Below are 23500 nucleotides of genomic sequence, written 5' to 3' on the forward strand. Positions count from 1 at the left end.
ATGCTGAAACTTTTTTTCGCGCGCCCACAAAATGGGTCGGGCCAGCGTTGGGCGCTCGCGCCGACCCAAACGCGAAAACAGACGTTTGTGTCCGCCAGGCCGACTTAAATGGACAAAAACGGACAAAAATGCCGTTCGTTTGGGTCGCCCCGTTGGAGTTGCTCTTAAAAAAGAAAAACTACCTGGCAAGAGATTTTTTGTGCAGAAAAACCCGGCAATAGAATATTTTTTGAGGAAAACCTGACAATAGATGGTTGGGACCTGGCAGCACTCAGAAATGTGTTTTCCTGATGGGCCACAGCGTTCACGGGTGGACATGTGGACCTGTGGGCGACAGCATTCACAGAAAGCATAGCAGCGTGTCAAGCCTCCCGCTGGTCCAAACCACGCGTGTATGGTGTGTGTGGGTTTGCCTGTGCGCGTGTCCTCCCACCGGTTAGCCACTCGGTGCAGCTCTGGACAGAGGAGATTGGTGATTTGGGTGGTGCTGGGTACGCCTCGGCTCCTTGCAGTACGTCGTGATGTTCCGGCTGTCGGTGCTGCTTCCCGCGATTGCTGCTTGGGGCGCTCTGCGCCACTGCTGTTCAGGTCATCCGTCTCTCCCTTCCGTCTGCTCGATCTACTGCTCTGCCCTGATCTGGTTTGTATTGTTTCATCTGGTATTGGATTTGTTGTTTGCTGTCTTGGGCTGGGTTCAGTATGGTGTTTCTCGAGCAACGAAGTCATTGGATTGGGCTCTGGTTTTTGTGAGATGCCGCTTTCGTGCTTCAATTGTTGTGGAGGGCGCCGTGCACTGCAGAGGATGAGATTGGCTGATTGTTGTGGACTGATGCTTCCCTTCAAGTTTAACTTGCTGCTTCAATTGCCAACTTTGACAGGAGGAGATTGATCGGTGCACCCACCGCATAGAGCCGAAGGAAGTGTGTCAATCCAGCGATACATGGAGCCGGCCAGCAACCAGCGACGCAGCCACCATTGTCTTACCTGCTCTAAGCACACACTCAATTTTGTTTCAGATGGAATGCATTCAGCATACATGGTGGAAGAGAGCTGCCCCCAGGCCCTCACTACTGAACAACCACGCCCACAACAAGGACATGGAGATCTTCGTCACAGGGGTAATCAACTTCAACTTTACCACCTACATTACCATGATCTCACTGCTTGCTAGATCCAGTATACCGACAGTGATTCACCAACCATATAGCCATTAAACTGCATGCAATTCCTGTTTTCAGAATACTTGCCCAAATAATGGCTGCATTGTCAGCTCGGCCATCACTTCAAAACAGGAGTTCTCCTTTCCTCACACCACATATCTTTACACAATGCAACAAAAGAGTGGCAGTCTCATGCCTTGTTTTGAAATCGATTGAGTAAAAAATGGCACCTTGATGCGTGCGCTTGCTAGAGAAGTGTATTCAGTATTTACCTACTTGAGGTGATCACATATACAAAGTTAAAATGCAATGATCACATCACAGACTATAATTTGTTTTCTTAACTTATGCACACTGTACACCCGCTTTCCCAAATCGGCTTTACCATATCACCATATATCCAACCTTAGGTGCAACACGCAACCTACAATTGGACCGATAGTTCAATAAGGAAGAACATTTAGCACAAAGGAAGATGAAGTTAAAAAAACTTCCAATGAACACAGAAAATCGATGCTCGAGTGAGTGCCAATATCATCTCAAAATATGCAATATAATAGTAAGAGGTCAGGCTAGTCAAGTGAAAGACGTTTGCAACTACACAACGACACATTAGCAAACTTGAGAGCAACAGAATTACAATTAGTACGGTTTTCAGGGCAACACATAAGAAACTACATGAGTAACGTGACTATCACTAATTGAGGAGTGGGTGGCTCCAAGAACTGGAATTAGACAAATTATACATCATCAATCATTAGGAGCTGGACCCAATAGAATCTTGTCTCCTGGTCTGCAAGCCAAAAAAATGCAGGAAGACTATCAGCACATATGCAGGAAGAACACCATGGCAATGGTAATAGATGATTGAGCGCATTGTAAATAATGGGGCGACCTCACCTCAAGTAGATCGCGTTAGAATAGAAACAACACGACAGTAGCGATTGCACTCGTTGAGCTTTACATCGAGCCTTCGAGGCAGTCTAGAAGTGATGGCCGACGTGATTCGCCCTTGCAAGAAAATAAGGAGAGGCCATTACCAAACTTGATACATACTTTCATTTTCTATGTTACCTAGGAAATATTATTGCACATATGTTTCACTTGTAAAATTACCATCTGGGCGATTGGCGTGTTGTGTCGGCTTGACTACTGATTTCTTTTCTTTCCTTATTTTCCTGTATGAACCTGGTGGCCAGCAGCAAGTGAAGGCAAGAAATAAGGTGCCAAAGGATTTAATTAGGCGAAGATGATTAGGCTCTAGTACACACCGAGTGCATCCATAAGAGTCTACATTAAAATACTACAGAAGGTGAGACTGGGCATAGTCTTGATATAGTTTTGTTAAAAGATATTGCATTGAGTTTCTGGTTTGGACATACTTATGATTGTTTTCTTCCAACTGCATCATAATATGTACTTTAATTTGTTGCCTGTTTGGGATAAGTTGATGGCTATGAATGTGAGAAATCAATTTTTTTACTTCCAGAAAATGCACACAAACAAAATCTGGAATGTCTTCTTGTGTCTCTCATCTTTTTGGCTTCATTTATATGATTAGAATTTGGCTTCAAACCAACTAAACTAAAAAGTTTTTTTTTCTTGTCCACTCTCCAGTTTTTAAATTATGATTCATGAAGTTATAGTGCAACTTGGAAAGGTTACAATAATTTGGTTACAGGGTTGATGATGTATCTATGGATATTATACTGACTGATAGTCCATGGTTCATTTGAGCTCACTTTGGCGCGAATGTGGTGATGAAGGTTCGACCTGCAGTTTTGGATTTCCTTTGACTAATTCAGCGCAGCTTCCTTCATGACGTATGCTACATGCTAATATGAACTTTCTCATTGTATATAAATTTTCAGGAGAGCAAAAAGGAAAAATATGCTACGGTTTATCTTGCAGCTCAATTTTCATACCCTTCCCAGGTTAATATACACTATTTTCTTTGGACCAACTTTATGTTGCCTTTTCTCTGTACACACCTCATCAAAACTGAACCGAGAGGGATCACATAGGTTTAGATGGCGCGTGTGAACATGGTTTAAGATATGATGTTTCTTGGAGAGATCAAACTAACCTTTTCCATTTCATGGTTTATTAACTAAAATATTGATCGACGACACATTCTGATGCTTCAGCATTGTTTTTGCCTTCTTGTCATTGAATTAGGTAATATAGTAAGAAAGCATACTGGTGTCATTTTGGTGAGTAGGGTCTGATTGTGAGTTGCAGGCCATCGTTGTCGGTCAGAGGAAGGGGCGGTCTCCATCTGGTCGAACCTGGTGTGCGCGGCAAGGTAGCTATGTATGGAGGGAGAGGCAATTTGGGGACGACTTCTTGATGAGTAGAATTTACTAAGCAATTAGATCAAATACGTATATATATTTAATGCAATGCTCTGTTCGGTATCTGAATGCTCAAGTTGGAAAGTTGTGTCAGCTTGACAATTGTGAAATCCCTGCTGGAAAAGTACTACATTGATCTCAAGCTAATTGGCCGCCTTGAGGTTGGTAGCGAGACAGTGATAGACAAAAGTAAATCCATCAAAACGTGGCTAATGCAATTTTTAGAGGTAAATCATGGAATAGCATCCCACATATATTCACCCTCTAAATGTTGATCTTTATGAATTCATGGTTTCTAGTTCTTTTAGTTGTTTGTTAGTTCAGTTTCAGTCTCACTCACTCAGTCGCTATTGTTGACACTTGTCACAAATACAGGAAACTGGTAATACCGACATCGAGGGAGTTTGACTCCAGTAATGCATGTTATGGTGGAACAACTTCCCTCTTGAATTGGTGTGACTTCGGTCCAAAGTCCATGCTGGGATGAACGTTACGGCCTTGTAGTCTGCACAGATAGCACGGTTAGTCATCCAATATAGCCATCTAACTGTTGCACTAAGTGGATTCAGTTTATCTTCCTTTTGTCTCCATGCAACATTCATTTGCTGTCCCATATTATGTTCAGGTTTATGCAGAGGGACCAGCTCGACCTGGTGGAGCTGCTGCAGTTGCTATGCTTATTGGTCCAAATGCACCTATTTCTTTCGAAATCAAATATAGAGCTTTTCACATGACTCATGTTTACGATCTCTACAAGCCTCATCTTGCAAGTGAATATCAGGTTAGGATTCCATCACCTGTTTTTGTTTGTTTGTTTTAGGCATCTAAATAAACAATTTTCTCAACGAGATACCATTTTTTGTCTATTTCATAGTATTATATCATCTGTACACATTATAGCTAGGTTGTTAATGGGAAACTTTGTCAAACATTGGATTGGGGACCACATGCGCGTGCATATCAAGCCAACACACCATAAACGCAGCAGCAGCACGCAAGCCACAAATAGGCGTGTGGCGCAGCGCATGGGGAAGACAGAGACACAACCAATAGAGCGAGGAGCAGACAGCCACGCTTGCCATCGATCCGTTCACACTAAAACGGATCAAAGAGTAGGACATTTCTATTCTCAAACCTTCACATCATAGGGAGTAATTATCAAACAGAGAAACAAAAGGAAAAGAAAAGCAAGCAGTTCCCTTCCTCCATCTGTTTTTTATTTTCTTTCACTTATATACATGAGGCCAACACACAAGCAGTTTAACTATTATACACATAATTCCCAATTCAAGAACATGGTTGAATATTAGAGCACCGGCCACATACTACTCTTAGTAAAGTAAAACCGGGCATGCCCAGTCATGTTTGACGGACGCAGCTCAGGAAAGATTTGATTGTGCTATTAGTTAGTAGGTACATTACAGAGCTTGTTCATGCTAAGAACATCTACTGTTAGATTCTTATAACCATACTTCATGTTTCTATTTTCTAAATTAAAATAGGTGATCTCACTACAGTAAAAAACAAACACATATATAGCTGCATAATTACCTCACGAAGCTATTAGCAAGGTAGTAGGAAAATATTATGCTTTCCTAATAATATTACCAAATTACAATTGACCGATTCTAGTCTAGGTTTTAAATTTGAAAAGGGGGAACAACTCACCATGCTCTTTGATTTCTTCTTGGACCTATGTTTCCTATCACCAGTCCCCGCCCCGCCGCCCGAATCCTCATTGATCTCTGCAAATATTTAAACGAAAGCATCCAAATAACCAATATGTATCTTCAAAATAGAAAAATCAAATTAATAAAAGCTATCTAATTGATGGAAGGAGCTTCATTTTATAATGGAATTCACTCTATCAGGCAAACTGTGATGTTTTGGCATCCACAGTCAAAACATCAATATAAAATTCAAATATTTAGACATGACAATATGTGAGTCATGATGTCGTAAAAAGCAGAGTTTTTCTCAATCGTTCATGTGGGACAAAATACATAGTTGACATGCTTAATAATAAGTTAACAAAGATGACACCCAATGAATCAAACAGTAAAGCTTTGGCTTCACCATAACAAATTAATCTTTGCCATGTACAGTCTAGCCCTCAATACCTGGCATTTCATTTTACAATGGAACTCTGTTTTCCCTTGGCAAGCAGCAGTAATGTAGCAGTAGCACTACTTTCTCATGTACTCATGTTGGACAGAACAAATATTAGATATTAAAAAATCATGTTACACATGAAGCCAAATAAGCATTTTTTTGCATAAACCAAACGGATAAACTCACCCTGGGGTAGACTGCAATCATCTGATAATCATCAATCATGTATAATCTATTCAAACAGATTTGTCGGTCAAAATATGACAATTAGCGTCCACCATGTAGTTTTATCAAGGGTATTGTTCGATGCCGGGCTGCAAAGCATAAACACGCGTTACTACATTTAAATCTATGTTGCCGAAAAAATAAGTAAGCGGTAAGGTTCATGAAAATATATAACACCCTTTGCCATGGATTGCAAAAACTAAAAAAGAAAAGGATGCCCAGTATGGACTCTTCTATATGCGCACCTTATATTTCCTACATGAAGAATAATAATAGATGAACCACTAACCTAGAAAGCATTCAAGCGAACCTCATGGTACTGGTCTCTTGATGTTGAGGCCAATGCACTTGACTTGGAGCTGCGTGCTACTGCCTTCACACCGCAAGGCTTTCTTACTCTTGTTGTTCTGTCCCTCGAATGCAATGAACAGCAGGTACATACACCATAGAGAAAATGTAAGGAACTGAACATATGACATATCCTTCATCAATTCTTATACATAAAACTGAAGTTCAGGTTTTCTCACTGGCTCATAGCCTTCTCTTCAATCCTTGCTTCTCATAAAGAGTTTTCCTCTCCCTCCAATGCAATGAACAACAAGTGCATACACCATAGAGAGAATGTTAGCAACTGAACACATGACATGTCCTTCATCAATTCTTAAAAAAAAACTAAAAATGAAGCTCTTCTCATTGCCTCATAGCCTTCTCTTCAATCCTTGCTTCTCACAAAGTGTTTTCAGATTCACAAATAACCAAGGAGGCAACCAACAACATATAGTAGCACAAGTAGAGTTAGGCCAAGCAGCCAAGCCTGGCAGAACCCACAACAAACACATCTACCAGCACAAAATCAAAAGAGAAGGGGGGGGGGGGGGGGGGGGGGGGGGGGGGGGGGGCGGGGGGGTGGGGGTGGGTAGGCTGGCGGGGGGAGCTCACCTGCCTGAAGAGACAAGAACAGCCAGTGGAGATGGGAGTGTGGACGACGGGTGGCTGGGCGGGCTTCTCGAGTGGACGGACGACGGGCGCGAGAGTCGGCCTTCTCTGCGGCTCATGCTCCTACTGTCGAGGACGATGGCATGAACCATCGAACCTGCGCTTGTTAGGAGGAGATGAGGAGAGGTGGCCGCAAAGCCACCATGATGTCTCTTTGAGGACAACCTTCTCCTCGCTAACCCTACCTGCATAAGAACAGAAAAAAATAGGAAGCCATGAATTAGGAGATGAGCTCAGGTTACCATGCAAAGACGAGTAAATGGTGAAGAAAGATCTCACCTGCGACCTCTCCTCCTCTGCAGGCAACCGCCGGGGTGGGGGCTCAACCAGGTGGGTTCCGCTGCAGCTCTGCTGCCCTCACCGCAGCAGCCGCTCCTAATCTCCTGACGGAGATTTGAGCCCGATCCAGAATCACTGCACACAGCGCCGGATGCCGGCGACCTGCGCCTGATCCGGCTGGATCGAACGTAGTTGAGCCCCTGCTGCTGCACCTCGAGCACCGGGGAAGTGGGCCGGGAGAGAAGGCAGCGGTGCGAGAGGAGCAGGGGAGGCGAGACGGGGCGGAGTGGTGTGGGGCTCGAGGAGGAAGAGGATTGGTCCTCGCTCTAGTCGCTGCTCCTCTAGTCCATCCCGTCAACTCCCTCCATAAAGACACACCCTCTGCTCGCTGGCCCCCTCAGCCTCATAACCCCACCCGTCATCCTCTCTTGAAGCGGCCACGAACGTGGAAAACAGTGGACGGTTGACCAGGCGCCAGCAGCCAAAAAAACACTGTAGCTACTCGATCGAGCGGTGGTGCCTCCAGATGGGCGGGTACTCTAGCAGTCTTTATATGTTCAATGAGTTGTCTCACCAATGTGTTGTCCACATGGCCAGTATATTAGCTTGACAGAAGAGACTTCCAACACTGTTAAAGGCGCAACATACGTCAGAGCCAACCAAATAAACCAGCCTTTCTATGTTATATATGAATCTCCTTTGTGCAAGCATTTTTACCCTTTGCTATACTACTGAAGAGCATGAAAATGTTACCATCTGAAAATTAGAACAGAAACTGTAACACCCCCAAGAAATATAGTTCTTACCGCCGACTGTTCAGCTAAACTGGCAAGCAAGTAGCCTGATTCCACTATCACAATCATTTACCGGCGACGACCTGTTAACCCACGCTCAGGACGCTCGAGCACCAGATGGGCATACCCATGTCACACCTTTCTCGATCACTTGGCCGTCCGCGTTGTTGTGGACCCACTGGCGACGCAGACAACCGGGGCTCGAGCAAGACGGTACAGCCAAGGGAAACTGCATTCGAACCATCTGTTGCAGAGTGAGAGTACTGGTTAAACATGTGGTTTAATGAATGAAAATAATGATGATATATCTGGGTAAAATACAAACGCGCGCGCAACTACGCTGATCGATGACAAATACTCGTACAGTCACAGAGACTGCAAAGGAATTGAAGTGCAGCTATAGATACAGTAATAAAGATCATCAAAACAAGATACTACAAAACTATTCGACTAAACCTTCAATCCCCGAATCACAACCAGATTCTGTTTGACAGACCAGTCCAAATAAGCATCACACCAAGTGGCCAGTCAGCCTGCCAGAGTCTGCCACTACTATTCGTCGGTCCTCACACACTTTCAGTGGTAACCACAAATGATATCCCAGTCCAAGGTCCGTGACAAAGCACCTTCTTTTTGGTGGCTACAACTGCAAAAGGGGGCAAAAATATATAGCAGGAGTGAAGAGACACCTTCTTTGTTTATCTCATTTGCTTTACTCATAAGACCATCGATTCCATGCTAATTTAGTTTTTTTTTCTTTTGACGGTGCTACGGCGAGCTTACGCCGGCCTGAACCATGCTAGTTTAGTTTCATCAGAAACCATGCGGTCACTCCAGTTTTCTCAAGGCATGAAACAAGAAAATTACGCATACCTTCAGTTAGCCTTGTTCTTGTGTTGCTCATCTCCTTGGCGTCTCCGATCAGTTCATGCGCGGAGTATGAGAGCCCTTCTGCAGTTCCCAGCGGGGGTCTGACATGACAGTCCATGGTCCACAATGTAGTGCGCCAGTGGAGCAGCAAACGTATCCATCAGACGAAGCTCGCCTGATAAGGGGAAGTAAACGCGTTAATTCAAGAGGATGGAAGAGAGAACTAATCACCCAACAGTTCAACCATCCACCCCGGCTATTATTAAGCAATAAGATTGCACTTCCTACCCTCCACTTGTGTTTGTCCAGACACTGACTGAGGCACCGACGATTGCTCTCCATGTACTATCTTGCCGGATGAGTCTTTTCCAAAACACACATTTTAAAGTAATTTTTTTGGTCAACTGCTAGTGGCAAGTGGTTAGATTTGTTTAGTGAAGCCGGCAAGCAAAGTGATGTCAGGTCAAGTAAACTATGGCATGTTTTAAAAATTCGGGCAAGGACCAAGTCAACGATGACTACATAATCTACAAATCATTTTATTTTATTTTTGTAAGGAAGGTATTAAGGAAGATTGGGCGACTTGTTATAGTAGATTAACAGTTAAACATCAGGTGAACTAGGAAGCTGCCTGGTGGGCTGGGGTTAGTTGTGTAAAATCCAATTTTCTTGACCCAAATTTCTTTGTGGCGACTACGACTACAAGGGATAGACAAAATGGGAGCACGATCTGCTTCCTTATTTATCCCCAATCCTCATCCTCCTTGACGATTAGACCTCCATTGATGCTTTATCCAGTGAGAGGACATCATAAGCTTTTGGCTCCCATGCTAGCTTCGCCCAAGAAAAACATGAAGAAACTTCAGTTGCACAACAAAACATACAGCAAGGTATTGCAGATGCATTGCCTTGGCGTTGCTCTTGTGTTGATGGTCTTCTGCTTGCCCTCTCCTACCAGTTCCTGCACGGAGCAGGAGAAGGACTCCCTTCTCCGGTTCCTTGCCGAGCTCTTCCAAGACGGCGGCCTCTCCGCATCATGGCAGAACGGCACGGATTGCTGCAAGTGGGAAGGGATCACATGCATGCAAGACGGGACGGTCACCGCTGTCTTACTGCCTTCGAAGGGCCTCGAGGGGCGCATCTCGCAGTCTCTTGGGACGCTCGCCGGGCTACAGTACCTTGATCTCTCTCACAACTTGTTGTCCGGTGGTCTGCCGCTGGAATTATTGTCTTCCAGCAGCATCGCCATCCTTGATGTCAGCTTCAACCAGCTCAACGGAACACTCCATGAGCTGCCATCTTCAACACCTGCCAGGCCTCTGCAGTTGCAGGTACTAAACATCTCAAGCAACTTATTTGCAGGACAGTTTCCATCCGCCATATGGAAAGCAATGGAGAATCTGGCCGCACTCAATGCCAGCAGTAACAGCTTTACTGGGCGGATACCAACTCAATTCTGTAACAGCTCACCATCCTTCACTCTGCTTGATCTGCGTACCAAAAAATTTAGTGGCAACATCCCCCAAGGACTCGGTGATTGCTCCAAGCTGCGAGTGCTCAGAGCCGGGGATAACAACCTCAGTGGAACGCTCCCAGATGAACTCTTCAATGCAACCTCGTTGGAATACCTGTCTTTCGCAAACAATGATTTACATGGAGTTCTTGATACTGCAAACATAGTCAACCTCAGAAATCTCATAACCCTTGATCTTGGAGGGAACAGATTCAGCGGAAAGATTCCAGATTATATAGGTCAACTCAAGAGACTGGAGGAGTTCCATTTGAACAACAACAACATGTCAGGGGAGCTGCCATATGCTCTCAGCAACTGCACAAATCTCTTAACAATCGACCTCAAGAGCAATCACTTCAGTGGAGAACTTACCAAGGTCAATTTCTCCAACCTGCCCAACCTAAAAACTTCAGATCTATATTCCAACAACTTATCCGGCACAGTTCCAGAAAGCATATACTCGTGCAGTAATCTGACTGCGCTGCGGCTATCTACTAACCACTTACATGGGCAGCTCTCGTTGAGACTAGGTAATCTGAAGTATCTCTCCTTCTTGTCACTTAGCAAAAACAATTTCACAAACATCACAAATGCACTTCAGATTCTTCAGAGCAGCAAGAACCTGACCGCAGTGTTTATTGGGTACAACTTTTGGGGAGAGATCCTCACACAGGATGAAACAATTGATGGTTCTGGAAGTCTTCAGGTTCTCGATATGCAAGGTTGCAATTTTTCCGGGACAATACCTGTATGGATATTAAGGGCTACAAACTTACAGATGTTAATTTTATGTGGCAATCGACTCACTGGGCCAATACCAGGCTGGATTAGCTCTCTACGTCATCTCTTCTATATGGATGTGTCAAGCAACAGTCTTACAGGAGAAATCCCATTAACCTTAACCGAGATGCCAATGCTTAAATCAACTGATAACGCAACTCATTTGGACTCAACGGTCTTTGAGCTAATAGTTTATAACAGCCCATCACTTCAGTACCGTATGATCACATCTTTCCCAGCAGTGTTGAATCTAGGCAACAACTACTTGACAGGTGTAATTCCACCACAGATTGGCCAGCTCAAAGCGCTTGCCGCTCTTGATTTCAGTTTTAATAAGCTATCCGGGGAGATCCCACAATCGGTTTGCAACCTAACAAACTTGCAGGTGCTAGACTTGTCCAGTAACAATCTCACAGATGCTATCCCAGTTGCATTGAACGCCCTGCACTTCCTTTCAGCATTCAACATTTCAAACAATAACCTAGAAGGACCTATTCCATATGGAGGCCAGTTTGATACATATCAGACTTCTAGTTTCAACGGGAACCCACAGCTGTGTGACTCTGTTCTCACTCAAAAATGCAATTCAGCAGAAGCGCATCAACCCGTCATTCTGTCAGAAAAAAGAGCTGACTATAAGATGGCCTTTGTGATTGCATTCAGTGCGTTCTTTGGTGTAGGGGTGTTGTATGATCAGTTAGTCTTGTCAAGGTATTTTGGCAAGTCCTACTAAGGTTTAGTGACACTCCAACAAACAAGCTTCTCCTGTAGGTGTGGGCACAATTAGGTTAGCAAAAAATATTCTAGGACGAAGAGTGATTTCATTCTATGGAGATGTAAAAGTATGTAACAATGTAACATGATTTGAGCTAGAATATGCACTCCTTATTCTATGAATTAATAGCTTTAATTTCATCATTTGCTTTGCTTCCTGGACAATAAATATTGCATTGAGACGTGCAGAATTTCGATGTTCACTAGGAAGCGCACCAGTGCAATGCACGTCTTTGTGGAAAGCAACTCGTAGAATCATTCTGTGCCATTCTTCGGTTTAAGCTGATGTAATAATCTATGATGCATTGTCTACATCACATTTTCTTTCAAATGCACTGTCTACGTCACACTGGTAACCTATAATGAATGCTCACTTAGTCACCTCAAATTGAACATCCAATGTGCTTTTTACCAATAAAGATGACATGTTGAAACAAAAAAGAATGACACTCATGTCAGCTTTAAATTCACACAAGATAAAATGGAAAAGGGGAGCATAGCATCTCAAGTAATCTGTTTGTTGGTAAATTGAGCATATCACTAACCAACAACTCATTATACAACTATTCCAATAGAGGGTATTTAGTTTATCTAGTGGGTGGTGAGAGAATGTAGGTTGCTCTCATTTTACTTTGGAGCTTGTAGATTGGTTATTGATTCATCCACATACATCCTTGCTCTCTCCTCTCATTTCCACATACAAGCTTGAATATTGGTGCCGACAACATGGCTCATTGGTGAAGACGTGCCACTCATTGGTGAAGACGTGCCATGGTCATTGGTAAACCTGGTTCTGTTCTGAATCCATAGTCCATTCACCTCCCTACGTTCCTATGTCTGAAACAACATAAGAAATACTTTATTGCCAAAAAGAAAAAGGAAAATAAGTGCAGATGATACATGAAGGAAAATTCTTAAGGGAACTTAAACTTCTGATTTCCTCTTCATGCACAAGAAGGAAAGAATAAATCTATAAGATTAGTTTAGTACTTAAGCACAAATCTCCATCTTACAAATTAAATCATACTCCCTCGATATTAATGGATCGGAGGCAGCAGTTCATTGACATATCTGATCTGAAACACAATGATGCCTACGGTCCGCCCTCACGGCTATATGACTTTCAAAAGTGAAAACTCATAGAAAGGACCCAAAAAGCACGTATATGATCCTCCATTCATGGACACAAAAACACCTAAAAGGAAGCAACAACAAAAAGAATAATTTATAACATTCACCCAAACACAGATTCTTCATTAATACTCACGACACCTCAACGATGAAAATTTAGGAGGTAAAATAGAAGCAGAAGGCGTGATCACAACCCAAAATAGATGACAGTATAATCAATAAGGTATTCAGTTCAAGGTTCATGACAATTCAGTGATGCATTAACTAAGAAACTGCTGCTGGAAACGAACCATACATCAAGGTAAAGATGAATGTTCTGGCACTTGGATTCAATAAGATTCATACTTAAATTAGAAACAATTGCAAAACCTCCTTCAGTATCCCCTTTGTATCATTATGTAGCGCGGCTCTCTACTTTATTAGAGTAAGAGAACTGCTAAAGCATGTTGCATAACATGCATAGAAATCAGGAAAAAAGAAAAAGAATCTGTGGACCTAGAACCACAGATTTCTTATTATTGTGGAGTTCAAGGTTCACATTTGGATTTGTTCCATCATTAGTGGATCTAGAACCATCATTAGGGTTAGGGGAAGTAGAAGTAGATGCATCATTACTGCCACTAGATGCATCATTGTTGATAGGTTCTTTAGCTCCTTCCTCATCCGTTATATCTTTTTTCTTGGATTTCTTATTATTGTGGAGTTTTTTATCATCATCTTTTTCCCCATCTCCATAAGTAAGCTATATGACAATAAGTACAACTTATATTATATTGAGAGAATGCCTGAACTTATGTGGCATATACTGTCTTTCAACAGTCACAAAACCATCAGGATCAGGGCTGAGTTGAAAAACAGCACATTCTGTACCTACAGGACAATATCCCAATGCACTTAGAAATTTCTAATACTCCAGATTCGGATGTGTTTCCAGCTTAATCAGATATGTTGCTACTTAATTCTTTGAACCTGAATATGTGTACTGGTATTTGAAACAGACCAAAAGTTCAATCAAGAATTTGGGATCTGAACAATATTGCCTAATACCCAGTTATACAAGGATCAAGTTTCAGAGAATCAGAGATCAACAACTTGCTAGTTGACCACTCGTCGCACAATGTAATTTACCCGCAAACTGACAGGCATCAATGCTACAGTTTGGAAGAAAAAGAGTGCTCCCTGGACTGTCAGGTTGTGTGATCCTTTTGCTTGCAAACCAAAGCTACAAGAGCGTTCAGCCATTGGAGGTAAAAATTAGTTGTGACATTTTCTCTCCTTTGGATGCAAAGAATCTGAATGTGTCATTGAAAAACTGCAATCATTGACTGACTGCAAACTTACACTTAGTTGAACACTTGAACCGTTGTTTTTTGCAGCTGACGCTCAAGCTCCACGCCAATGTGAAGAGCGCTAAGGCCGTAAACACATAATTAAGCAATGCACACCTCAACTTACAAGACGACATGAAGGATAAATATCAATCTTTTAGCAGATAAATTTAAGACTTAAACGCTCTGAATTTCTTCATTTGCACAAAAAATGGTATTGCAAGGCAGATCATTTTATCTGTACAGTCAGCTCTCCAAAAGCACCCTAAATTTCAGTGTAGAATCAAAATTGCTAAGAATACCTGGAATGGAAATTCTTAGTGGCACATGTAAGCTTTGCAGATTGTTTGGTTTTTAAATCTATTATTTTCTGATATAGATTGCGATAATTTTGCATTGATGATTGGTACTAGTACTTGTCAGTCCAACCATTTACTACAGAACTCACATATGTACTGATTAAGAGCTAGCTTATATGGAGCAAAAATCAAGAATTACCAGCACAGTCAAAGCAAACACCAGAATAAAATTTGAAGCAGCATGTCAGTAAACAAATTGCCACGAACAAAACAAAGCTAGATGGAAGAACGGAGCTGATGTGTGGAGGCGGCAGAGAGGCGACGGGGAGTATGCAGGGTGGCAAGGGAGCCAGGGGGTGTTTGTGAGCTCTGTTCAGGGAGTTTAAAAGGAGCAATTGTCCCAGCATACAAAGCAGCAGCAAGAAAACCCATATAACAAAACAACATGTGCTGGTATTTTCCAAGTTTTCTGCAAGGGGTATGTCTTTCAGGGATCTTTCAGACGGCATGCTACTCTTCAGAAACATTGGGGCCAATCAGCTCCGTTGCTCATATCTTTAGTAATAACTTCATGCGCAGAGTGAATGTTCATGCTGATAAGGCATTTGCAGAACAAATATTCTGAGTTATTTCCTTGTGAGGAGATTATAAGAAAAACATCAGAAACACTCCCACAGTCCCACACTCAGGTCCAGCCCATCCCCGTCTCAGCCAAAATTGTTCAATTCAAGTAAAGTTCGAGGCAGCACCCACAATTGGTCAGTTTTATTTACCTCATCGTACATAACCAGACAATGAACAAGCTTATTTGTAGAACCTAAAAATTGAGTTACTAAGAAGCTGTTATACTGAGTAGTGAGCTACTACAATGGGACCATGGAGTAACTGGGCCGAATCAGCATACATTCTGTATCAAAACGAATTCACATACTAAGTTGGTTTCGATAGCTACACCCCACAGAGTTATCTTCGGATTTACAAGACTCCAGACGTGTATTTTGACAAATTGGAACACTCAAAACAGAAACAAATTCCAACCATGACCTTGCAAACAATATCAGAAGACTGTTTTATGTAAACATGGTATTATTCCTATTCTCCTTGTCCAGCACCAAATACAAATCCAGTTGTAACCATCAGTAGATTGGCCCTGCAATCACAAACATCAGAAGCAAAAAAATGAAAAACAGAACATTGGTTATGAAACAGTGTAGTGATCAAGGTGGCCTCAGACCGTCCTAGTTCAGAAGTGTCGTCATTGTACAGACAATCTATGTTGCCTGTTCTGCAACCAATACTAATCATCACCGGCCACAATCAACTTCCCACTTTACAAATACCAAAAGTGCAGGAAATAACAATCAAGCAATGCAGAGTAAATTGTGTCAGATTCAAAGTTTTCTCAGCACCCTTCCGAGGAAGTAAGACAGGGATAACTGTATTTTTACTTGTGATCTCATCATCCACATCCAAACTGATCAAAAACAAGAAAAAGCAACAGAAAAATAGTTCACTGGAATCTATCAGATCTTCCTATCAATGTGAAAGAACTGACATGGTCGCCACAGCGGACGATTTCCCTTTCGTAGTTTCGCATCATTTAGATCCCAAAACACAAACACAAACATATAAGGAAGTAGTACAAGGTTCAATGAATATATGAGGCGTTTCCAGGATAAGCTGGCACCGAGAACGCCACCAATCAGGATATCACCCCACAGAGAATCGCTTCTAGCGTCCGAGCCATTACCCCGTGAGGAACACAAATCATCCCCCGGAATCGGTAATGGACGCGCGCATAAATCAATCAATTAAACCAAGAAAAAACAACAAAGAATCAATCTAATTTACAGGTCAAAGGCGTCGGTTTGGGGGGATCTGGGAGCTCAGACAGCCAAGGGGTTGTCTTCAAGAGCGCTGCTGAAGAGGCAGCATCAGAAACTCTAGTCCACATAGATGTCATCACCGCTACAAGAACACCCCACAACCAGCGAAAGACGAAAATAGAGAAGAACACGAATGGAAAAGAAAGCTAGAAGAAGAAGATCGATCGATGGTGCGAGATCTGGGGGAGAGCTCAGACAGCCAAGGGGTTGTCTGCAGATGCCGCTGAAGAGGCGGCATCAGAAACTCTAGTCCACAAATTTGTCATCACCGCTGCAAAACTCTCGTCGACCATCGATGGCAGCACGAACGAACAAGAAACAAATCGATACGAAAACCGAAAGGACGATGTGGATCGGGGCAGAGGGGGGAGCTGCGGGTGGATGAACTGTTGGGGTTTGGATTATGGAGGCTGCGTTGGTGGGGATTTATAGGTGTGGCAGGATGTTTCTAGGGTTTGGGGGTTTCCTCGGGTGCAAATGGGCCGGGCCGAAGCATTGGTCCGCTGGGCTGCCGCACTACCTGGGGGCTGGACGACCACTATATTGGACTCAAAAAATTCCCTAAAAAATAGACTCAAAATTTACTACAAAAAATTATTAGACTAAAAAATCGACGTGTCTATTTGCCTCAAATATAATAATAAGACACGTCTATGCTCGAGGGACTCCTTGTTATCTTATAATTTTCTACCTTTCCGAAAAAAGAGGATGTTATCTTATGCACTCCTTCAAGTTGAGGAGGGTCGGAGCACGGAACACTGACTCGAAAAGAAAATGTCTTCATCCGTCCGAACACGGCCCCTGGCCTCTGCAAGGACTAAAACCCTATCTATCTACTAGACGGTGCAAAGACACTAGGAATCCCTTCCCTGCCCACAGCCACCGAAACGACGGATGGAGGGGAGGCAAATCCATGAGTTCATCGGCAGAGATCGAGGAAGGAAGACTTTCCCTGGTTGTCTTCCGAAAGGGGAAAGAAAATTCCCCAAAAAAAAGTATGTTATGGTGCATTAGATTTTAAAAACTTATTGTAAGACTTCTTGTTAAATTTTGCAAAACTAACTAAACTAGATTGAAAATGTTCCACCAAAACAAGGTAAAAACGTTGCAAATCTTGGGCACGACATTGTTTGTCTAGGCGCACATAATTTGGCTATTGTGGTACCAGCCAATTGCCTCTCTCCTATACAATATTTTGTTCTTAAAAGTGGCACAAGAAAAATATGACCGTCTTCCATATGAAGGCATTTAAATTCATCATTGATTGTGCCATCACGAAATTCGTTGACAATGCCTTCACATTCCTCTTGGTTCTCCCTTAGGTTTATAGAATTTTGAGTTCTAGTCGTTTGAGTCATCAATGAAAACAAAATTATTTTTATTAAAAAAACACATCAGATCTAATGGCTGATTCTCGAAAGGACCAAGAGGAGGTGCAAATGAAATCCATGATCACCTACTCTAAAAATTATATTCCTTAAATATGCTTCTAAATAACATGTTTTTATATAAACGTACAACAATCAATAGTTTTAATAGGTTATCTAGTGTAAGCAAAAAAAAGGCAAGTACGCATTGCAAAGTAGCATATGGAATCATAGTAAGCGCCAAACTGAGCTAAACTGAGCTTGTAGAGTAGAAACTAAATGATGCTAGTAATGGATTACTAGATCAATGATGGCGCGCGTTGCCGCGCCCGTATATTTGTACAATAAATATACGACCCCATGAAACATATTAAATTTTGCATAAACATAGATCAATATTAGTTAGTAATCAAGGAAAATATCACAGGTACAAACTGGCTTTGGTATGACAACAGATGAAACAACATACACTTAGTAAATATAGAGTATTGTCAAGACAAATAATAAGCAGCAGCACAAACAAACATGTAGTTATTAACTTAAATTGGCATAGTACATTTTATACATGGCACATTGATGAAATCTTCAGATCTCCAAATGTAACATAATGCGCGACAACCAAGAAGAATTAGGCAAGCCTCATGCACCTGGCCATTTGTGAAAAGTGAGCATTAATTATACATGGATTGCCACATGTATAAAATGGGGAAAATCCCTTCAAGAAAAAGTGAGCATGTCGGATGTTGATGTAACTGAATCATGAGGTTTACCTGGAGTGAGTTGTAGAAACAATTAATAGACATTGTCAATACCTTCTGAAGCAAACTCCATGAATTTTGCAATGAAAGAAAGCGTATATCACTCAGATTTGAGATGAACTTTGAGGAAAGGATTGTACTATCAATCTTAAGCAAACATCACATCTTACTACCAAAATTGGAGGTATTATAAAGGTTAGATGAACATAAGGTTCAGAACCTATGAAAATAACTTAGATTCACATATGAATCATCCAAGAAACAACCAAAATGTTTCGGTGGATAGCTAAAAAATATTCCCCAAAAGAGAAGAAATTCCTTCGGAGTTGCTGAACATATCAAAAATAATATAACTACTGGTCCCTGTTCACTACATAATTGGATTGATCACTCATAGTTACCCGAAGAAATGGAAGGCGCGACCATGGGCTTTGATGAAACCCAAGATCTATAACAGGTGAGCCTCATAAGCCAATTTCAAGATTAACAAACAAAGAAGGTCCTCCATGAATCAGTATCTCCTACCATGTATGCACCAGCAGATTCTCCGGCCAGCCCTAAGCTAAAGTTGTGACAGGAGAGAACTCAGGGCTCAAGCATAGGAACTTTTGTGAAATTATCCAATGATGGCCGTTCCATCGATAGGCGGAGCAGGCTGGTATTCTAGCTTGCTTTCACCATTGGTGGCTGGGCGACTCCGAGGCACCTCCGATGGACTCTATCTCCTTGTGTCCGCACACAAAGTTCATGCCTTTGGTTGGCTACACCAGAACCACCACATAATTTCAAATTTTTTTGCCACATCAAAAATTGAGATATGGTATGAAAAATAATAATTTCAAAAATTAAATTAAATTTTGAAAATCTAACTAAGTAAATTTCCATGTATGTCATTTTTTCTCGGATGAATATTTTAACATATACATGCCCAAGACATCCATGGAGTTGAATAAAATAGTTAAGCATACATCCATTATATGTCTTCAAACCAGTGCCAGATAGCAAGCACAAAACCAATAGGAGTATAGGTACATTAAGTGACCTGGCCATTAGCTATTGGAGATCGAAAACTATAGGATTCCTTCAGCCAATGGAGTAGAACCAGTTGCCACTTCGTACACAAACACCACCTGCATCAAATTGGGAAGAAACTATAACAAAAGTCAGAACCCATAATTAACTGGGCGAAAGATGTAAGGAACATAGGAAGAAGGGAGAATCTGAAGCAAGGGAGAAGCCAACCAAATTGAACTAGGCACGAATAATAACAATATCTAAGGCATTGATTCCGTATGTACAGGTGGCCATGGGTAATTGAGTTGATAAGCATCAGCTACAAGCCTACAACTGAAACCAAAACTTCTGTGTCCACAGTTACACCCAAACAGAAGCGATCTGGAAACATAGTACATAATCTGAACCACAAAACTACACGCAGCCATACTCAATTCCTGTCAACCATCTTTACTTAAACATGCGACTACTTCCACACATACAATTGTTGTATCAGAAACAAATCATGGGCGACCAACGCAACCCCCATCACAACCCGGGGTATATCCGCCTCAGAACATCCAAATTTGTGTATGTAATCACAAGCCTGTAGCAGCAAGTCACAGTGAACTCAGTAAAAAACCAGGAATCAAATAATTGGGGGTAGAAGTGTTCCTAAATTCTTTATTTTACGGAGTAGAAGTGTTTCTAAATTCCATAGAGAAAAAATTGAGTTAAAAGGGTAGGTAGAAGGGAGGGGAGACAAGCATAGCTCACAAGATGGAGTGGTGACCTTAGCATCAACTATGTCTGTCAAAGACTGTCACAGAATTACGGAGTCAAGGAGGGTAGTGGGGAACGAACATCGAGACAACACACGGGAGAGATGATATAGACGCTCACGGAGTGAAGTAGGAATACAAAGCGACATGGTAACTGACTTGCAATAATCAGCCATTGGTGAGTTAGTGCATATCGATCACCGTTAAAGGTGTGTAGCAACGGCGATTTATTTTCTCAATATTCAGCTAGTCGACTCCAATCGGCAGGACATGATTCGTTGCAATCTCCATGATACATCTTCTGAAGGTTCCTTTGTGCCATCTTGAAACTTGTTGTCCCCATCTTGTCCATACTCTGTATAGCTCCACCATCTAATCATGTACATTTACACTGATCTTTTTTACACACGAACGAGCTTAACTCGTTTCGCCTGATACAACAGATCAAACCAAGTTATAATTGAACATGAAATCAAGAAAAACATTTAGAATTACAATTAGATGCCTGATGCAACAAATCAAGCTAAAAAATACTTTCAGAACCAATCTGTAGTACTGACCTTGCGGTGCAATCTATGTTGGAAATCATGAAGCAAAAATACCTAAGTAATACTCTACATGATAGAGGCGTTCTCCTCCTGTCCTCCTACTTTCTCCTTCTCATGAATCTAGGGGAAGATATCGTTGATGTAGGGCGGAAGCGCAGAGGCTGTCTTGAACAGCAGCGTGCCTGAGACACTGGTTGAATCGTCATGTAACCAGCAAGCTGACCAGTTGCGTCACTCGAGGTCGAGGTCGTGCAAGGTCCCTGTTCCTCAAGGACAAGATCAAGGGAACCCTAATGCCTGCATGATTTGGAGCAATAGATTGCAATTAGCATACCAGATCCTCTCATCTCCTCTTCTCCTCTTCTGAAATCCGACCAATTTCTGAAATCCGACCCTCTCATCTCCTCTTCCACCAACACAGATACCAGATCGAGTAAGTGAATCTATCAAAAAATAGGGGATGCATGGAAGGGGGAGAGACACATACCTGTAGAGGATAGACCTAACATCGCTAGTGAGATTTTATGCCTTGCCATGATCTCTATTTTTTTGGTGCGAGATTTGGAATTTGTAGCGATCCGGGCGGCTCGACTTCGATAGAGATGTGCTAATTGGCGACTCACTCCAGCGGCAAGCACATGCTTGCCATTTTCCATCGTCTCTCTCTGTACGGCGGTGACCTCACCCAGCGATCCACATCTCAAGGCCTAGGCCGAGATTGGGAGAGGTTGGCATGGAGAGAGGTGGGATGCGGGTCGCGGTGGGGAGAGGAGGGGGCGGGGCGCGATGGTGAACAGAGAGCCGTATCGCGACTGTCCGTTTGGCATTAGACCTCAACCCACATTAATAACCAAGAGACCTCCGATTTTGTTCTCAGAATAGCGGCCCACACAGCCACACAGGAGGTGCATCACACGGCCAATAACGACCAATCTATGCCATCAGACGGCCAAAATCAATGAAGGCGTGAGAGAGGGCTGGAAAAGTGCTCGGTTATAATGTCTTTAAATTATAAGACATTTATAGAGGTAGAGCTACATGTGGCTCTTTGTTTCCCTATGCCTCCCACGACGACATGCTCGAACTGGTTCCCCTTGAAGAGAAAAAAAGGAAAGAACATTGTACCATCAAGTTCTTCATATATCTTTAGTGGGCGATGTTACATTTCAGTTTGATTTTGGCACGAAGAAGATAGGGACTGCATACTGCGATTTATGCTCAATGACAATGATGAGTCTGAGACGTATCTAATCAGTGTGAGTCCTCCTATACATTGAGTACAGTGGTATTCAAGCCCTTGTTGCAGGCCAACAAAAACACTGTGTAGTTCCATCGGCATATATAGCAGGCCTGTGGAACCCCAATGTAAAATAATCAATTCTACATGTCACTCTCTGTTTCCCTTTGCATCCCATGCCTACAGGATCAAAGTGGTTCTCCCTTGAAAAGAAACAAGGAGAGAACAAGATACTACCAAGTATTCTACTTAGTGGTGTGTGAGTTTTGACACAAAGAAGAGAGAGACCTATAGAATGAGACAGGTGCCTTGATGGTGAATGAAAAGTCTAAGAGTTGTATAGACCGAGTGCTCTTTTAGTTTCTACTCAAACCCATAATACTTGTTGTAGACAACGGCGGTTGGATGAACGATAAAGCTTACTTCATTGCTACCAACTACCAATACAAATAGTAGCTTTTCTCTCTTTGTTTGTGTTTAGAAATGCATGGAAGATGCTCTATTGAAGTGCCATGTACTCTTATCAATTTTTTTTTCAAAAAGTAGGATAATCTTTGGCATCTACATCAAGCGATGCACAAAGTCATTTTTATTAAATTATTCAACAACGTTTGATAAAAAACAGATACATGGATCAACTCAAAGCCACCTTCCCGACGATCTGTCGCTACACCTACAAACCTACTAGCTTGATGATGTGCCCGGGCCACACTCCAACGCACATAATCTAATCCAGTGGCCTCACCAAGCCGCGGCGAGCCGAGGTCATCAACCGGTCTGGCAGACTCTTAGCGCGCACTACATGCGCATGCTCCAAAGTCCGCCGCCACCATCTTCCGTTGTTCCAACCTTAGGAGAGATCCCCGCATTGACCTTGCTAGGTCTAACTGTCGTTGATGCCACCATGATGCTAGACAACGCTATCACCCTACGCGCATCCATCAACACACGTCCATCGCCAAGACCCCGCTGTGCCGCATCGCTGAGACCCGCTTTCGTTGACACGGTAGACGCCACACCGCACCACGTCTTGATCCAGATCATCGCCATCACCAACCCAAATGGTGTCCATTAGACAACTATCTCCCAAGATGGAGCCTTCAAGAAATGAATGACGCCAGAGACACCGTCGCCGCCCACCGCGGTTAAGGTTTTCACCCGGGAGACAAATGACATGATGGAGGTGGAAGCAGAGCTGACGAACGTCTCCATGGAGAAAAAATGGTGCCCACACGTGTCGCCACCGTCATGCCCGAGCAGTGTCGGCTAGGGATTTCTCCTGATTTGAATCCCCACCTCCATCCCCATCTTTAT

General features: G+C 42.6%; 1 protein-coding gene, 2 long non-coding RNA genes and 5 other non-coding genes across 15 annotated transcripts; 2 read left to right on the top strand and 6 right to left on the bottom strand.

The window, feature by feature from the left end:
• The first annotated feature begins 358 nt into the window (after positions 1–358).
• Positions 359–15894, top strand: LOC125520730. 2 transcript variants are annotated; one of them, XR_007288800.1, is made up of 10 exons: positions 359–1118; positions 2363–2472; positions 2842–2926; positions 3032–3094; positions 3402–3741; positions 3890–4035; positions 4140–4295; positions 13987–14235; positions 14365–15304; positions 15352–15894. It is a non-coding gene; the product is annotated as an uncharacterized LOC125520730 (long non-coding RNA). The 2 variants fall into 2 exon arrangements; XR_007288801.1 differs by lacking the exon at positions 15352–15894 and having other exon boundaries at positions 364–1118; positions 13808–14235; positions 14365–14714.
• LOC125520729 lies at positions 1639–9008 on the bottom strand. 7 transcript variants are annotated; one of them, XR_007288796.1, is made up of 10 exons: positions 8794–9008; positions 7127–8164; positions 6791–7032; positions 6379–6431; positions 6141–6258; positions 5635–5940; positions 5183–5259; positions 2277–2348; positions 2061–2171; positions 1639–1953 (listed from the first exon to the last, which is right to left on the bottom strand). It is a non-coding gene; the product is annotated as an uncharacterized LOC125520729 (long non-coding RNA). The 7 variants fall into 7 exon arrangements; XR_007288797.1 differs by lacking the exon at positions 8794–9008 and having other exon boundaries at positions 7127–7754; positions 7933–8074; XR_007288795.1 differs by lacking the exons at positions 6791–7032; positions 7127–8164; positions 8794–9008 and having other exon boundaries at positions 5635–5703; positions 5813–5940; positions 6379–6708.
• On the top strand, positions 9576–12001 carry LOC125520727 (receptor-like protein 2). The gene has a single exon (XM_048685718.1). It carries the CDS (start codon positions 9576–9578, stop codon positions 11814–11816), a length of 2241 nt encoding a protein of 746 aa, XP_048541675.1. The 3' UTR covers positions 11817–12001.
• On the bottom strand, positions 15841–15927 carry LOC125526178. The gene has a single exon (XR_007291593.1). It is a non-coding gene; the product is annotated as a small nucleolar RNA snoR20a (small nucleolar RNA).
• A 66-nt stretch (positions 15928–15993) lies between these two features.
• Positions 15994–16086, bottom strand: LOC125526106. The gene has a single exon (XR_007291565.1). It is a non-coding gene; the product is annotated as a small nucleolar RNA R38 (small nucleolar RNA).
• Positions 16087–16268: 182 nt separating this feature from the next.
• LOC125526188 lies at positions 16269–16400 on the bottom strand. The gene has a single exon (XR_007291603.1). It is a non-coding gene; the product is annotated as a small nucleolar RNA snoR80 (small nucleolar RNA).
• Positions 16401–16493: 93 nt separating this feature from the next.
• Positions 16494–16590, bottom strand: LOC125526165. The gene has a single exon (XR_007291585.1). It is a non-coding gene; the product is annotated as a small nucleolar RNA Z157/R69/R10 (small nucleolar RNA).
• Positions 16591–16689: 99 nt separating this feature from the next.
• On the bottom strand, positions 16690–16774 carry LOC125526166. Its single transcript, XR_007291586.1, has one exon. It is a non-coding gene; the product is annotated as a small nucleolar RNA Z157/R69/R10 (small nucleolar RNA).
• Positions 16775–23500: the final 6726 nt, after the last annotated feature.

Source organism: Triticum urartu, chromosome 7 (assembly GCF_003073215.2).
Source record: "Triticum urartu cultivar G1812 chromosome 7, Tu2.1, whole genome shotgun sequence".
Classification (NCBI taxonomy): domain Eukaryota; kingdom Viridiplantae; phylum Streptophyta; class Magnoliopsida; order Poales; family Poaceae; genus Triticum; species Triticum urartu.

Coding starts and splice junctions, on each gene's coding strand:
- LOC125520727 (XM_048685718.1), top strand. CDS start 9,576: ATGCTTTATCCAGTGAGAGGACATCATAAGCTTTTGGCTCCCATGCTA.